Below are 16,372 nucleotides of genomic sequence, written 5' to 3'. Positions count from 1 at the left end.
CAGAAGGTCTCGGGAAATGACATAAACTGGGTTAAGTATGACTTTTAGGAAGCCTAATCTGCTCTCACTAGATAAGATTTTCCCTTCTTGCTGCAAGTCAGATTAATTCATGGACTGAATTGCCCCACCTTCACTTTAGGGTCTTTTATGGATATACTCAACACGTGAAAAATTTCAAGGTGACTTCTAGACCAGTAATATTCAATATAATTTTCTGTGACAAGGGAAATGTTTTGTTTCTTTGTCTAATGAAGTAGCCACTGGCCACCTGTGGCTATTGACCAGTTGAAATATGAATGGTGCGACTGATCAACTGAATTTTAAAATGTATTTCATTTTAATTAATTCAAATTTAAATAGCCTCAGTAACCTCAAGTAGCCAGTGGCTATCATATTGGACAGTGCAGTTCTAAATCCTCTCTATCCCTTTAACTGAAGGTTTCAGACAACATTTCACTACATATTCTCGGTTATCTGGGCTTATACATCACCCAAGGCTTCTAGGTTCACCAGAGATAGGGTGACTGTATAATTGGTTGTCCAAACTGGGATACTTTGAGAAAGATGGGAGCATTATTAACACTAATGATGAGACTAGAGGCATAATCTGGGACTGTCCAGGCCAAATAGGAAGGTGTAATCTCTTTACCCATAGGGTTTGTGACTTGAGGGTTCCATTGAGAAGTAATTGGACTTCACTTTTTTTTATAGTTTGCTGCTACAGATAGTGTTTAAACATGTTCTGGAGTTTCATCACACCATGATTTTCTTTGCCCCCACAAACATTTATGAAAATCTTTAGAACTCATTTCTGCTTTCCTAGTGACTCTCAACTATAGAGTAAATAAATGTCTAACATGATGCCAAATGACCAACTAAAAACAGAAATAAGTAATCAATCATACTAATATTCAAGATTAGACCAAACATGTGAATAGCTAAATTGGTTTGGATATTTTATTTTATTTTATTTTTTGGAGACAGAATCTTGTTCTGTTGCCCAGGCTGGAGTGCACTGGCATGATTTCAGTTCACTGCAACCTCCACCTCCCGGGTTCAAGCAATTCTCCTGCCTCAGCCTCCCAAGTATCTGGGATTACAGGTGCCCGCCACCACACCCAGCTAATTTTTGTATTTTTAGTAAAGATGGGGTTTTGCCATGTTGGCCAGGCTTATCTTGAACTCCTAATCTCAAGTGATCTGCCCCCCCGCCCCCAGCCTCCCATAGTGCTGGGATTACAGGCATGAGGCACTGCACCTGGCCTGGTTTGGATATTTTGAACTTTCTTCTAGTTTTTCACCAACAGGCAGAGGTATTTCTTTTTTTTGTAATATAGTTACTCAGCATTCCCTGACATACACAAATTCTCCCAAAAGGATTAAACTGGGCCAGCTGAGCATGCAGCAGTTAATCTAGTCCAGATCTTGATTGCATGTGTGTGTGTGTGTGTGTGCACATGCACGCGGCTGTCTGTGTGTGTGTGTGGTGGGAAAGGTCACGGAAAATGTAAATTTAAGTTGCTGGGTATACTCTCTTAGCTCTCTGCCACCAGTAGAGGAAGCAAATTAAGATCAGCCTTTAACAATTACATTTCGGATAATAAGACTAAGTCACTGCAAAATGCTTTAGGTTTCCCATTTTCAGAACTCAACCCATTTTGAAATAACCTACAAGGCCTTTTCTTTGATATACAATTCTGTACAGAATATAGATTGGAGCAAGTCATAAAAATAATTAAAAAATCCAATTGCATCAATAAACTATATGTCCTTAAAGCAGTAAATACACATGACAAGCCAAGACTCGTGTAATCTCTCAAACGTGACCTGGCTTTTCAAATCCCACCCACGTTTTATAACTCTGTGTTGAACACAGCAGAGTTTTCTATTAAGAAACAAATATTTCACAATTCAATAGGCATATGGATGAATAGGAAAAGGGAAAGTGTTTATTCCAGGACATTTACCTGCAGAAAAATAATTTAGCAACATCGTAATTCAATTAATCATAAGTATGTCTCTGAATCACTTTGTTCAAGATTTCACCAACCTGATAGCTCGAATGACAGTTTTAAGTGGTGGGGTGAGGTCTTCCACTGATACATCACACTGGCATCCTTTTTCATCATATACATCATCAGTGCCAAGGGCTGTGTCAGCTGCAAGAGAATATTGCCAGTTAAATAACACCACCATCCGCAATTTGAAACGTGTTGCTGAATTTTTCTCACGTGGAAATGGCGGGATACTCACAGACTAAGCTGATAAACCAAGATATGTATAAGGTCAGCCAATTGTCTTGCCAATATTATTCTTTCTTGTTTTCCTACAGCCTCCCCCGTTTTAAATATGAATACTTTTCTGAACTGTTTTCTACGGGCAAGATGAAGCTATTGACACATTATCTTTCCAGTACTGGTGATGGATTTGTGTGGATCTACCTATGCTGTTTTGCCCAGTTCCTTGGAAACTAACAGCCAGTTTTTAAATGACAGCTGTCTGGAGTTACAGAAATAGTCTTTGGACTTGTAACTAACTGGCCTACTTTATCAAGCTCACATCCCGTGACATTGACCCCATTAGCCTTATGCCCTGAACAAGTAAGCTAAGTAGCCAGAGCCAAGAATGCTGACAACTTATTAGTTACTGGATACAGGAGGCCAGGAAAGAGCTTGCTTCAGATCACACAGCCAAAGCGGAGAGCAGATTTTCAGACTGGATAAAAAATCAGTTTTTCATAAACGAAGGAAATTTACTTTTTTGGGTTAATTGCAAGTGTTTGGGGAAGGGAGCAGGGTTATATTAAATGCCAAATTATTATGAATTTGTAAAACAAATAAGGAATAAGCTTATTTCATTGCATTTCTGTTTACAGTAACAAAACATTGGAATGAAGTTAAAATTCCTCTGATGGGGGATAGGTTAAATGAATATTGGTGGGTTTATATAATGGAATATTAGACAACTTTAAAAAATGATGTTGAAGTCTAATGACTGGGAAAGTGTCACAATATATTGTTAAAGAAAAAAACTCTATATATCTGAAATTAAGAATGATTTTATTGTTTTTGCTTGCCTGTATTTTCTAACATTTCTCCAGTGAACATGTATTATTGTGGTAATACAAAGTAAATAAAGTAATAAAAATGCTCTCATGAAAGAGGAGTTATGTGGCCTCCAAATATCATTTTTTTTTTTCTTTTTTTCAGACAAAGTCTTGTTTTGTCGCCCAGGCTGGAGTGCAGTGGTGCAATCTTGGCTCACTGTAACCTCCACCTATTGGGTTCAAGCAATTCTCATGCCTCAGCCCCCCAAGTAACTGGGATTACAGGCCCACACCACCACACTCAGCCAATTTTTATGTTTTTAGTAGAGACAGGGTTTCACCATGTTGACCAGGCAGGTCTCAAACTACTGGCCTCAAGTGATCCGTCTGCCTTAGCCTCCCTAATTGCTGGGATTACAGGGGTGAGCCATCGTGCCTGGCCTACAAATACCATTTTTATATGGTCCAAGCCTCTCTAAATGTTGACATACACTAGAGGATGAATACTACTTTGTGTTGCCTTTGCTCTGTGCAGTATTCATTTGCTAAGTCATGAAAGGGAAAGACTTTGCCATGGGCTGTCCTGGTTGGGCTCCAAATTTTGAAAGGCTATTGGAGGTTCATTCATTGAGGCAGTGCTTATATTTGTAATGCTGTTCGTGTGTCATTTACATCAATGAATATTTACAGAGTGTTTATGCAGTTTACTTTTGTGCTGTAATGCCAGTGGTGGTGGGGGAAGAGATGATGAGATACATGTAGACACATGGATCTTCACAGCTCTTCTTCAAGGTCCCTTTGGCTTTGTTGCCCTCAAGCCTAGTAGGGGAGAGATGAAACTACTACCTCACAATAATGATACTAATAGTGTTATTTTTCTAAATTTGTCATTCTGTATTCATATGTTGAAACTTAATCACCAGTGTGATAGTATTAAGACGTGGGAACTTTAGGAGGTGATTCATTTATGAGGGTGGAGCCCTCATGAATGGGATTAGTGACCTTATAGAAGGGCTGGAGTGATCTAGGTAGGCCCTCCTGCCCTCTGGTCTTCCTACCATGTGAGGACATAATGTTTGTCCCTTCTGGGAGACTCGGTAGCAAGGTGCCATCTTGAACTTCCAACCTCCAGACCTGTGAGAAATGAATTTCTAGTCTTTATAGGTTATCCAGTCTCAGGCATTTTGTTATAGCAGTGCAAATAGACTAAGACAAATAGCAATCACTCATTGAAATTTACACCAGGTACTTAGGTGCAGCTTCTGCATATATTAGTTTTCATACATACAGCAACTTTACAAGTTGTTAGTGGTATTATGACCAATTTTCAGATGCAGAAATTAAGGCTTGGAGAGGGTAAGTACCTCATCTGAGGCCATGAAGGTGGCAAGTGGAGCTAGTAAGTTGCAGAGGATGACATTAAAATTCAGTTCCCTGAGGCTCCAAAGCCCATGCCCTTTGCATTGCATTACTCAGTGTCAGAATGAGTTTGGGGTTAAATTGTGACTACAACATGTCAGGAGAGACAGGGCAAAGAGCTCACTACACGTGCGTGTTACCTGATGTGCATAGCTTGCTCCTGTCAGATACGTGTTTTCTCCAGAGAAGTTTGCCCCAGTTGGAATGAGAGTATATTGATTAACTCTGTGTTTGACAGTTGGTTCGGACTCAGTGATGACCTTCAGGGTGGCCCAGTTTGCTGGACTGACCACCCACACAACACAGTCTTTTTAGCCCGTAAACATCATGACCATGGTTTGACGACATTCTTTCCAGGAATTGTTCGTGGTTTCTTCTGATTTTATTTAACCTGCTCTTAGTTGCTGTGGTAGGATGAATAGTCACCCCAAGATTTATGTCCATGTGGAACATTGGAATATGACCTTAGTTGGAATAAAGGTCTTGCAGATGTAATCAATGTAAGGTTCAAAATGAGATGACACTGGATTGGGGGGGCCCTAAATGAAGCAAAAATGTCTTTATGAAACAGAAAAGGCAAAGACACAGGGACACAGAGAAGATGGAAGCAGAGACTGCAGTGATGCATCTACAAGCCAAGGAAGACCAGGGATTGTTGGCCACCACCAGTCATTAGGAGAGAGGCAGGGGATGGTTTCTCCCACAGAGCTTCCAGAAGGAAGCAACCATAATGATCCCATGATTTCACAGACTTCTGGACTCCTGTACCGTGAGATAATACATTTCTGTGCTTTCAAGTCACCTGATTTGTGGTAATTGGGGATGGCAGCCCAAGGAAATGAATACAGCTGGGGAAACTTTCCTTCATGGCTTCCAATTCTTTGCTCCAGGACAATAATGATGATGATAGTAATGAGTGTTTTTTTTTTTTTTTTTTTTTTTTTTTTTAGAGAAATCTAATTATGTGCCAAGAACTTTAATTGTATCAAAACCCCATGAAGTGTGTTTTACTATTACCTCTTGTTTTATAGATTATGAAAGTGAGGAACAGAAGGCTAAGGAACTTGCTGAAGGACACCTGGAGAATAAATGACAGAATGAGAACTTAAACCCCAGCCGTTGGGTTCTGGAGCTGTCTGACCCTGAACCTCACCTCTGGCTGCTTCCAGATTTGCCCTTCTTGTATCTCTGTCTCTCTCTCTTTTTTTTTTTTTTTTTGAGATGGCATCTTGCTCTGTCGCCCAGACTGGAGTGTAGTGGCACAATCTCGGCTCTGTGCAACCTCTGCCTACCGGGTTTAAGCAATTCTCCTGCTTCCCGAGTAGCTGGGATTACAGGTGCCCACCACCATACCTGGCTTATTTTTAAATATTTAGTAGAAACGGGGTTTTACCATGTTGGCCAGTCTGGTCTCAAACTCCTGACCTCAGGTGATCTGCCGGCCTTGGCCTTCCAAAGTGCTGGGATTACAGGCGTGAACCACCACACCGAGCTGCCCTTCTTGTATCTCTTATTGGTATCTGGGTTCCCATCTCCCCCCGCATCACATTTTCTTTTACATGGCTGGTGCACTTGGCATGGTGTGGACCCCATAACATCCAGAGATTTGATTTTGAGCAATGTGGTCACCATGGCCATGTGCTGGGTCAGGCCACACCCAAAGGAGCCTTGGAAATATACAGACTCTGGAACTTCAAGGGGTGTGTGTAAGGGATGGGGAGAGGTCAGGTGGAATAGAGGACTCATATACAGACTGGGTGGCTGACAAACCTGAAGCCACCAGCCATCATTATGGAGCCCTGGGAGATGACCAGATGTTAGCTCCCCAAAGGAAATATTGAATAACAAACTTTATCAAGAGTCCCAGTACATCTGAGCATGGTGGCTCATTCCTTTAATCCCAGCACTTTGGGAGGCTGGGGCAGGAGGATTGCTTAAGGCCAGGAGTTTGATACCAGCCTGGGCAACCCCGTCTCTACAGATAATAATATTAATAAAAATAAAAAAAGGTGGGCATGATGGTGTGTGTGCCTGTAGTCATTCAAGCTACTCAGGAGGCTGAAGAGGGAGAATAGCTTCAGCCCAGGAGTTCAAGGGTGCAGTTAGCTATGATTGTACTACTTCACTCCAGCCTGGGCAACAGAGTGAGACCCAGTCTCTTAAAAAAAAAAAAAAAAAAAAAAAAAAAGATTGTCAGTACAGAATTCACAAGAGTGTTGTATGCTGTCCTTCAAAATAGAGGCATATGACTGCTTTCCCGCATCTGAATCTGAATGAGAGGTACTTCTATCTTAGTCTCTTCCCATATCTCAGAAAGCTGGGGAACACTGGAGTGGTTACAAGACAGATCCTGCAAGCCTATATTATAACTTCTGTATTTGAAAACACAGTATAACCAGCCATAACATGATAATGCAGGTCCAAATACTGAAATAGCATAAAATATAGAGTCCTTTAATTTTGAAGTTAATGGAAAACTTTCTTTCAGCAGATGTGTACAGTCACAATAAGCACAAAAGTAAAGATAGTGAAACTACATTGTTCACACAAATGAACCTGAGAACATCCCAAATGATTACAAGATATTACCTCCCAGCCTAATGTTGCGCTCCCCATCAACATCCTGTACCCCAGTAAGAGACTCATCCTGTTTAGGAACAGGGCTGGACAGAGGATGAGAGTCAGTCATCAATTACATTATACTCAAATGCATCTGATTGTGCAGTTTTATACAGCACTTTATAATTTGATTGCTTAAGCTGTAAATTAAACACTCAATCCTGCCTTTTTTTGGGTAGGTGTAGTTAAAGCAAATGAATAGGAAATATATCTTTGCTGGCATGTGTTGAAGCAGGAGTGAATTAGGGAATTTTTTTTTCTTGCTTCAAAGCTACAAAGATGAGCAAGATGCCGTCTTTCTGCTTCATAAGTACACCAAGTCCTCACTTAATGTCTTCGGTAGGTTCTTGGAAATTGTGACTTTAAGTGAAATCATGTATAATGAAAACGATTTTACCACAGCTATGTGATCTAAACAAGAGTTAAAGTCCTATGGCATATTTCTAGTCACAAAAACATCACCAATTTCTACACAAAGACACAAAACACAATATTAAACGCTGAAACAAATGTGAGCTACATATACATTTAAGAAATGTTAATAAAAACAAGTAAGATAATTATTTACCTAATTTTTGGTGAATCAGTGAGTGACAGTGGTCATGGTGGGGGAGGTTAAATCAAAGAATAAATGATTGCCAAGCGAAAATTAGAAGGGGCACCTCCTACCACTATACAGTTAAAAAACAAGAGCAAATATTGGTGGGCTTGCTGGGTGCTTTCCTACTGCATCAGTTGTTGTGTATTTGTATGATTATTGTACGCTATTTATTTACTTATTTATTTATTTTATTTTTGAGACAGAGTCTTGCTCTTTAGCCCAGGCTGGAGTGAAGTGGTACCATCTTGGCTCACTGCAACCTCTGTCCCCCCGGGTTCAAGCGATTCTCCTGCCTCAGCTTCCCGAGTAGCTGGGATTACGGGTGTCTGCCACCATGCCCAGCTAATTTTTTGTATTTTTAGTAGAGACGGGGTTTCGCCATGTTGGCCAGGCTGGTCTTGAACTCCTGACCTCATGTGATCCACCTGGCCTCCCAAAGTGTTAGGATTACAGGTACGAGCCACCGTGCCTGGCTTATTTAGTTATTTTTAACCAAACTCATTTTACTGCCAGATGTATGGTTATTTATTATTATTATTATTTTTGAGACAGCGTCTCCCTCTGTTGCCTAGGCTGGAATGCAGTGGTGTGATCATAGGTAACTGCAACTTCAACCCCCTGGGCCCAAGTTATCCTCCCTCCTTAGCCTCCCTTTAGCTAGGACTACAGGCACATGTCACCATGTCTGGATAGTTTTTATTTTCATTTTTTAATTCTTTGCAGAGATGGAGAGGTCTTGTTATGTTACCAAGGCTGGCCTTGAACTCCTGACCTCAAATGATCCTCTTGCTTTGACCTCCCAAAGTGTGGAATTCCAGGTGTGAGCCACTGAGTCTGGTCTGACAAATTTTGATTTTACAATAATTTGTATTCATTCATTCATTCATTCATTCATTCATTTATTTTCTAACCCACTTATTCCAGTTCAGGGTCGAGGGTGGCTGGAGCCCATCCTGGCAGTGGAGGGCACAAGGCAGCTAACAGCCATGGACAGGATGCACCTCATAGCAGAGCATGCTCACACACACCCCCACACTCACTCAGATGAGGATGATTTAGACATGCCAATGAACTTCAGTGCACAGCTTTGGGATATGGGAGGAAACCAGAGAACCTGCAGAAAACCCATGCAGGCCTGAGGAGGATGTGCCAACTCCACACAGACAGTGGTCCAGCCAAGAATCATTTTTTTTTTTTCTTATCCATCTAACAAAACGATGTTGAAGGAAACAATTTTATTTGTGGACCTGCTGTATCTTGAGTTGTCAATTTTCTTTCCAGTGACGTTAATAACACATTAAATGTCTTTCTTATTACTCCTAGGGGCTTAAACCCCTCTGAATGCTAAAGTACTTAGGAGGGGCTACATTTCCAGCTGAGGCTGGCCCTCTGTTCTCCAACTACACGTTTGCCTCTCTGTCCTGGTATTTTGGGAGATGTAGGTTATGGGACCGTGAACTCATGTGACCACCTAGTCAAAACCTACTCAGAAAAGGGCAAAATGCCAATGGAACAAGGTCCTCCCCAAAGTCCTGCTCTCTGTGAGGGATCCCCTTGGGATCCTCTCTGGCAGAGTTAGCCCCATGAATGGTCCATGCTTGGCATTAGGGAGAAAAATAAATATAAAATGCAACTGTTTGTCTTCCCCAAGCCTTTCCCGTTTCCTATTAATTAGCAGTGTTCAGGATTTGCTTTCAAGTACTCTGTTCCTCAACATTTAAAAAGATCTAAGCTGGCTGGGTGCGGTGGCTCATGCCTGTAATCCCAGCACTTTGAGAGGCCGAGGCAGGTGGATCACCTGAGGTCAGGAGTTCAAGAGCAGCCTGGCCAACATGATGAAACCCTATCTCTACTAAAAATACAACAACAAAAAAATTAGCTGAGCATGGTGGTAGGCACCTGTAATCCCAGGTATTTGGGAGGCTGAGGCAGGAGAATTGCTTGAACCTGAGAAGAGGAGGTTGCAGTGAGCCAAGGTCGCACCATTGCACTCCAGTGTGGGCAACAAGAGTGAAACTCCATCTCTAAATAAATAAATAAATAAAAATAAAATAAAATAAAAAGATCTAAGCCAAATTTTGAATTTTGAAAAACCACTAATTGCTACTTCCCATACTGTCTGGAAAGGACCACTTGGACTTTAGATGACGAAGAGAGAGAATGGTAAAGAAGAACAGTTTCTGCTATGTCCAAAGACCATATTTCTATTTCCACTATGAAATTTTACCAGTAAGATAAAGGTATTTATGGAAGAAGGACAGGCATTTTCTAGTTCTTTTTCTTAGTCACCTCCTTTTACAGATTAGATTCTTTCTGCATTTCTTTTTTAAAATAATTCTATTTTTCATTGATACATAGATGTACATATTTTTGGAGTACATGTGATAATTTATTACATTCATAAAACTTGTAAAGATCAAATCAGTATACTTGGGCTATCTAACATCTTAAATATCTGTCTTTTCTTTATGCTAGAAATATTTGAATTATTCTTTTCTAGCTATTTCAAATATACAACAGATTGCTGTAACCTATAGTCACCCTACTGACCTATCAAACACTAGGACTTATTTCTTCTAGCAAACTGCAGCCATTAATTAACCCCTCTTCATTCCCATTCTTCCAATTCCCAACTTCTCTTCCCAGCCTCTTGTAACCACCAATCTAAGCTCTGTCTTCATGAGATCCACTTTTTTAGGTCCCACATACGAATGAGCACATATGATCTATTTCTTTCTGTGCCTGGCCTATTTCACTTAACATAATGGCCTCCAGTCCTATCCATGTTGCTGCTAATGACAGGATTTCATTCTTTTTAATGGATGAATAATGTTTCATTGTGTATCTATACCACATTTTCCTTATCTATTCATTCACTGACGGGCACTTAGGTTAAGTCCAAATTTCAGATATTGTGAATAACTGCAATAAACATGGGAGTACAGATATCTCTTCGATACATTGATTTCTTTTATTTTGGATATCTTTTTTGCATTTCTTGATGAAATGATTACAGTGGGTTTCAAATTTGGCTGCACATTAAAATCATTTGGGGAGTGTTAAAAAAAATCCCGATACCCAGGATGCTCTCAAGACCAATAACATTAGAAACCAAAGGCTAGGACCCAGGCATTGGAGTTCCCAGCTCTCTGAAGGAATCCAATGTGTAGCCAAGGGCAAAGACCACCGGTTGTAGGTAGAAAAATGACATCTCCTGGTTTCTCTCAGCCAGAGCTGAGCAGTGTGTTTGGCTAATCCACCATCCTGTGTTCCTTGGTGCTGCTGATATATTTTGCAGAGCAGCAATTTGAGACAACATACATGCCTCACAAGACGGCAGTAAATGACTACGTCATAAAAAACAGAAAAGCAATTTAAAAATCCTTTGATAAATTGGTGATATAGGAACAAGGTTTTGTCCTATCACAACATTCTAGTCATCTTTAATTGAGCTTGAAGGCCTCAGCCTTCTGAATTCCAGTCATTGTCTTCTACCCGCAGCCATCAAAACACCCTCTCTTCTCAGGCTTTGGCCCTCTTTCTCTTTTAAAGAAATCACTACTGCTTTTACACACAAGTAGTTTACACAGTCACAGACAAAAATAAAACCCAATTGTCAAAAACATAGCAGAAACACTTGTTTTGTCTGTGGAGGAATAATAACGTCCTCACATTTGGGGCAATAGGAGAAATTATAAAGGAGAGAGCTGGCAGCTTTGATAATGAAGACAGAACATGTTACTTCCCACAATAACTAAATCACGATGCCAAAAATTCTTGATTATGGAAGAATTCCAAAATATAAAAAAGGCTTAATATCTATAATGTATAAGGAACTTATTTGAATGAATCACAATCCAAAATATATATGTACAAATAAGTCAGTCAGGAAAGACTAGTAAAAAATGACTGAAAATTATTCAGCCTTACTAGAAATTTAAATATTGTAAATTAAAAGCATGAACTTATACCTATTTAATTTTCATAAGAATAATAACTAATAAAAAATTGAGATAAATTTAGCACACTTTGACATTGCTGGTGACAATATAAATTAGATTAAATTTTTATGGCAATAAAAGACTTAATGTATAATCAGCAATCTTTTTATTTTTATTTTTGATTTTTAAACTTTTAAGTTCAGGGGGACATGAGAAGGTTTATTACATCAGTAAAGTCATGTTTGTTGTACAGATTATTTAATCACCCAGGAACTATCCAACAGTTATTTTTTCTGATCCTTTCTCTCCTCCCACCATCCACCCTCAAGTAGGCCTCAGTGTGTGTTGTTCCCCTCTTTGTGTCCATGTGCTCTCCTCATTTAGCTCCCACTTATAAATGAGAACATGTGGTATTTGGTTTTTTGTTCCTGTGTTAGTTTGATGAGGATAATGGCCTCCAGCTCCATTCGTGTTCCTGCAAAGGACATGATCTCATTCTGTTTTATGGCTGCATAGTATCCACGGTGTGTATGTACTACATTTTCTTTATCAAATCTGTCACTGATGGGCACTTAGATTGATTCCATGCCTTTGCTATATAATCAGCAATCTTACAATTTTATACCAGAGAAGTTTCCTTCGGAAAATAAGTTTGAAAAGAATAGAAATGTAGCTTAATGCAATAATGTTTTTTTTTTTTTTTTTTTTTTTTTTTTGAGACGGAGTCTTGCTCTGCCGCCCAGGCTGGAGTGCAGTGGCCGGCTCTCAGCTCACTGCAAGCTCCGCCTCCCGGGTTCACGCCATTCTCCTGTCTCAGCCTCCCGAGTAGCTGGGACTACAGGCGCCCGCCTCGTCGCCCGGCTAGTTTTTTGTATTTTTTAGTAGAGACGGGGTTTCACCGTATTAGCCAGGATGGTCTCGATCTCCTGACCTCATGATCCGCCCGTCTCGGCCTCCCAAAGTGCTGGGATTACAGGCTTGAGCCACCGCGCCCGGCCAATGCAATAATGTTTATCACCTACCATTGAAAAATAGTTATATAAGTTTCAATGCCCTAAAATAGAAAACTGTAAATTATAGTAAATTATAGCATTTGATCATGCAGGTGTACTACACAGCTATGAAAAATACAATTATGAATAGTATGTAATAACATGAAAATATTTTAAAATGTGCAATGAAATTAAAATATGAAACTACTTATGTTGATTATAACTATGTACAATAGTATGTGAAAAGAAAAGTAGCTAGAAGAGAATATGTAAAAATAAAATTAGCTGTACTAGTTCCTGAGATTATAAATTATTTATATTTTATTTAAAGTTTCCTAAGGAATTTAAGAATTTTTCCATCACAAAAATAATGTATACTTTTTGATATGAAGTATTTGAAAAATAGGAAAACAGAATGAAGAAAAAAAAATCTTCCGGCCCGGGTGCGCTGGCTCACGCCTGTAATCCTAGCACTTTGGGAGGCTGAGGCGCGCGGATCACTTGAGGTCAGGTTCGAGAGCAGCCTGACCAACATGGTGAAACCCCGTCTCTACTAAAAACACAAAAATTAGCCGGGCGTGGTGGCGGGCGCCTGTAGTCTCAGCTACTCGGGAGGCTGAGGCAGGAGAATCGCTTGAACCTGGGAGGTGGAGGTTGCAGTGAGCCGAGATCGCGCCATTGCACCCCAGCCTGGCGACTGAGGAAGACTCCGTCTCCCCGCACCCCCTCCCCCCCAAAAAATCTTCCAAAGTTCCAATACTTAAAGGTAACCATGCCCACTCCCTGCTGGGGCCGGCGCAGCGCCTGCCTTGACGTTCCCTTCCCACCGCCCCGCCCCGTCCCCCGCACCAGGAGCAACCAGAGGGCAAGCGAGGTGGCGGCACCTGCACTGGCTCCAGCGCGGGCTCCTGCGGCGTCCTGGAGGAGGAGGCCCGGACACTATCAGCGGCCTCCCCATGAACATTAAACCCAGAGAACTCTACTTGTTCTCCTGGCCTTTCAAGGGGGTATGAAGAGTCCGTGATCAAGCTCACCGCGGGACATCTTGTTTGTTTTGTGATCTTTGACAGCTGGGCAGGAGCAGAAGCGACCAATAATGCGCTGAACCGTATTCGCTTAGATCCCGAGAACCCACAGACCCTGAGGCTAGAGTTTGCCAAAGTCAGCACCAAGATGGCCAAGAGCAAGCTAATGGCAACTCCAAATCCCACCAACGTGCACCCTGCCCTAGGAGCACACTTACTTCATGGCTCGGGACCCCTATGAGCTGAAGGAGGCTGCTCTGATCCCTGCATCCCCAGAGGCCTGGGCTCCTACCCTTTGTGCACTACAGAGCTGACCCCAGCCATCACCCATGCTGCATTCACCTACCCAGCTGCCACTGCAGCTGCCGCCGCCCTCCATGCCAGGTGCGCTGGTACCCATCCTCTGACACCACTCAGCAAGGATGGAAGTATCATCAGTTCTGTTAGTTCTTCCGTCTGGTCACCGGGGAGTTGGTTCTGGGAATCTGTGGTGGTGCTGGGACCACCAGCAGTGGTGGCCCCTGAGCTCCCGCCGCCCCCGGGGGTCCAGTGTACTCCTTCCTGTTCCCCTTCCTCCTTCCCCTTCCTACTCTTCTTCAGCCCTTTTCTGCACTCTCAAGCCTTTCTCCAACGCCTCTCAGGAGGATTTGGGGACCTTCTCGCTGGGGCGCCCAGATCCAGCTTGGAGGGTCACTGGGACCCTGCAAGGCCTGACCTCCCACCCAAACTTGCTTCTGCAGCTCCCCTCGAGGAAACGAGGCGTTTAATTTTGCATGTTTTCTGGTAGGAATGAAGACGCTTACACTTGTGTATATGTCAGCGTACAGTCTGTTTTCACGCTGTCACCATAGCAACAGGTCCTGGCCCCCGGCGGTTCATCCTGCCTGGCCCCTCTCTGCTCGCCTGGCTCCTGCACCCACCACGCTCCCGCGGCCCCACACGCTTCTAGACTCAGCGTCCGCCTCCACCCAACAGATAGATGGGATTTGCCTTTTCCTTTCAAATTGGGCTTCTCTGCTCCCATCTTCTCGGATGGGCCAGCAGTCAGAGGAATGCCCTCTATGCCGTTCTGTTCACCTCTCCACAGTCACCCCGCCTGCCGCTGCTCCTCATTCTTTCCAAATCTTGAAATCAACCAAAAAGTGAAAAGTATTTTTGAACCCTGTAACAAAATATTTATGTATCATCATAAAAAAGCAACCATTATTGTGATATGTTACTTACAGTGAAAGTGTGAGGGCTAGAAGTTCACAATTCATTTTTGTTTTTGTTTTCGTTTTTTTTTTTTTTTTTTTTTTTTTTTTTTTTTTTTTTTTTTTGAGATGGAGTCTCCTTCTGCTGCCCAGCTGGAGGGCAATGTGCGTCTCGGCTCACTCCAATCTCTGCCTCCCGGGTTGAAGCTATTCTCCTGCCTCAGCCTCCAGAGTAGCTGGGACTACAGGTGCACACCACGCCTGGCTATTTTTAGTAGAGATGGGGTTTCACTATGTTGACCAGACTGGTCTCCATCTCCTGACCTTAGGTGATCTGTGCACCTCAGCCTCCCACAACGCTGGGATCACAGGCATGAGCCACTGTGCCCAGCCTCACAATTCATTTTTATTTTAGAAATTTAAATAAAGTATGTGATGATTCTATTTCATTATGCTATGGGGAACACACATTAAAATGGCTACTATTAATGGTGGTGAGAACTAATTTATTACATCCTGTAATTAATTATAATTTATTTTCCAAGGGTTCCTTCCTTCTGCTGCTGGTTGTATTTCAATTACTCACCCCCTGCCACCCTCTGCTATCATTTCTCAAAACCTGAAATATTATCCTAAATTTAGAGTTACAATTTTAGGCATGTGCTAGTCCAAAGACAATTCCTTTAATCCAACTAGAGTTTAGAGTAACTGCTTGGGCCCTGATGCAGTAGCACAATTGGGTTTCACTAAGTCCTTGGCTAGGGACTTTTCTTTCTGTTCCATGCTGAATGCTGCTAAGTAACCAAGAGCCAAACTAGGTCCTCAAGGCATGAATAAGGAACCCAGAAAAATACTCCTGACAATGTATTCTTTACTCTAGATGTTTTTCCTTTCAAATAGTTTTTATTTTCACTTTGTTTTTCTCTCATTATAATAGTAATAAATGTGCATTATAGAAACCTTGAAAATTTGAATTTTAAATTAAATCACAGACAAAGAAAAAAAAATCACCTGTGGTTTTAATACTCTAAGACAAATCCTATCAAATTTTGGTATATTCCCTTCCAGTCTCTTCCTGTACATCAATTGATGTTTAATGTCAAAGTCAATTTCTCAACATAGATGGAAAGTTAAACATCTCTGGTTGCCTTGGGAAGGAAGTTGGTTCTGATGTCCCAGAAGTTCCCATTCAGCCTCATCTTATGATGGCCTTCCAATCCCACGCTCTAGCCACACCAAATTCCAACTGCTTCTCTAGGTGCTGTTCAAGAGCCATCACCACTGGACACTCTCCCAAGGGGTATCGTCTACACACTCTCATCCATCCTCTTTGCTTTTCTTATTTGTTTGACTGGTAATTTCTAGGTGCTGAATTTGTGGTGGACAGATTATAATATGCATGGGGCACCAACAATAGCAAGGGACACTCACAACGTGGAGAACATCAGAATAATTAGAACACACCATTTTAATTTCAGCCTACATGTAACTTTTGTGGCACTTTGAAAACCATAATTTTATTTTGTAGTCTAGCAA

At 41.6% G+C, this 16,372-nt stretch overlaps 1 protein-coding gene and 1 pseudogene across 2 annotated transcripts in view; one reads left to right on the top strand and one right to left on the bottom strand.

The window, feature by feature from the left end:
• The window catches only part of KCNQ5 (potassium voltage-gated channel subfamily Q member 5), a 609,909-nt gene that overhangs the window by 28,229 nt on the left and 565,308 nt on the right, over window positions 1-16,372 (bottom strand). For both annotated transcript variants that reach the window (XM_030929123.1, XM_030929124.1), the window contains one exon: window positions 2,051-2,159. In XM_030929123.1, the coding sequence (XP_030784983.1) occupies window positions 2,051-2,159 (109 nt within the window). The remainder of the gene's footprint in view (window positions 1-2,050; window positions 2,160-16,372) is intronic.
• Window positions 7,373-14,090, top strand: LOC115896912 (annotated as a pseudogene).

This window comes from Rhinopithecus roxellana, chromosome 4 (genome assembly GCF_007565055.1).
Source record: "Rhinopithecus roxellana isolate Shanxi Qingling chromosome 4, ASM756505v1, whole genome shotgun sequence".
NCBI classification, from domain to species: domain Eukaryota; kingdom Metazoa; phylum Chordata; class Mammalia; order Primates; family Cercopithecidae; genus Rhinopithecus; species Rhinopithecus roxellana.
The sequence above is the reverse complement of the archived record's forward strand: the minus strand, read 5'-3'. Positions and strand labels throughout refer to the sequence as shown.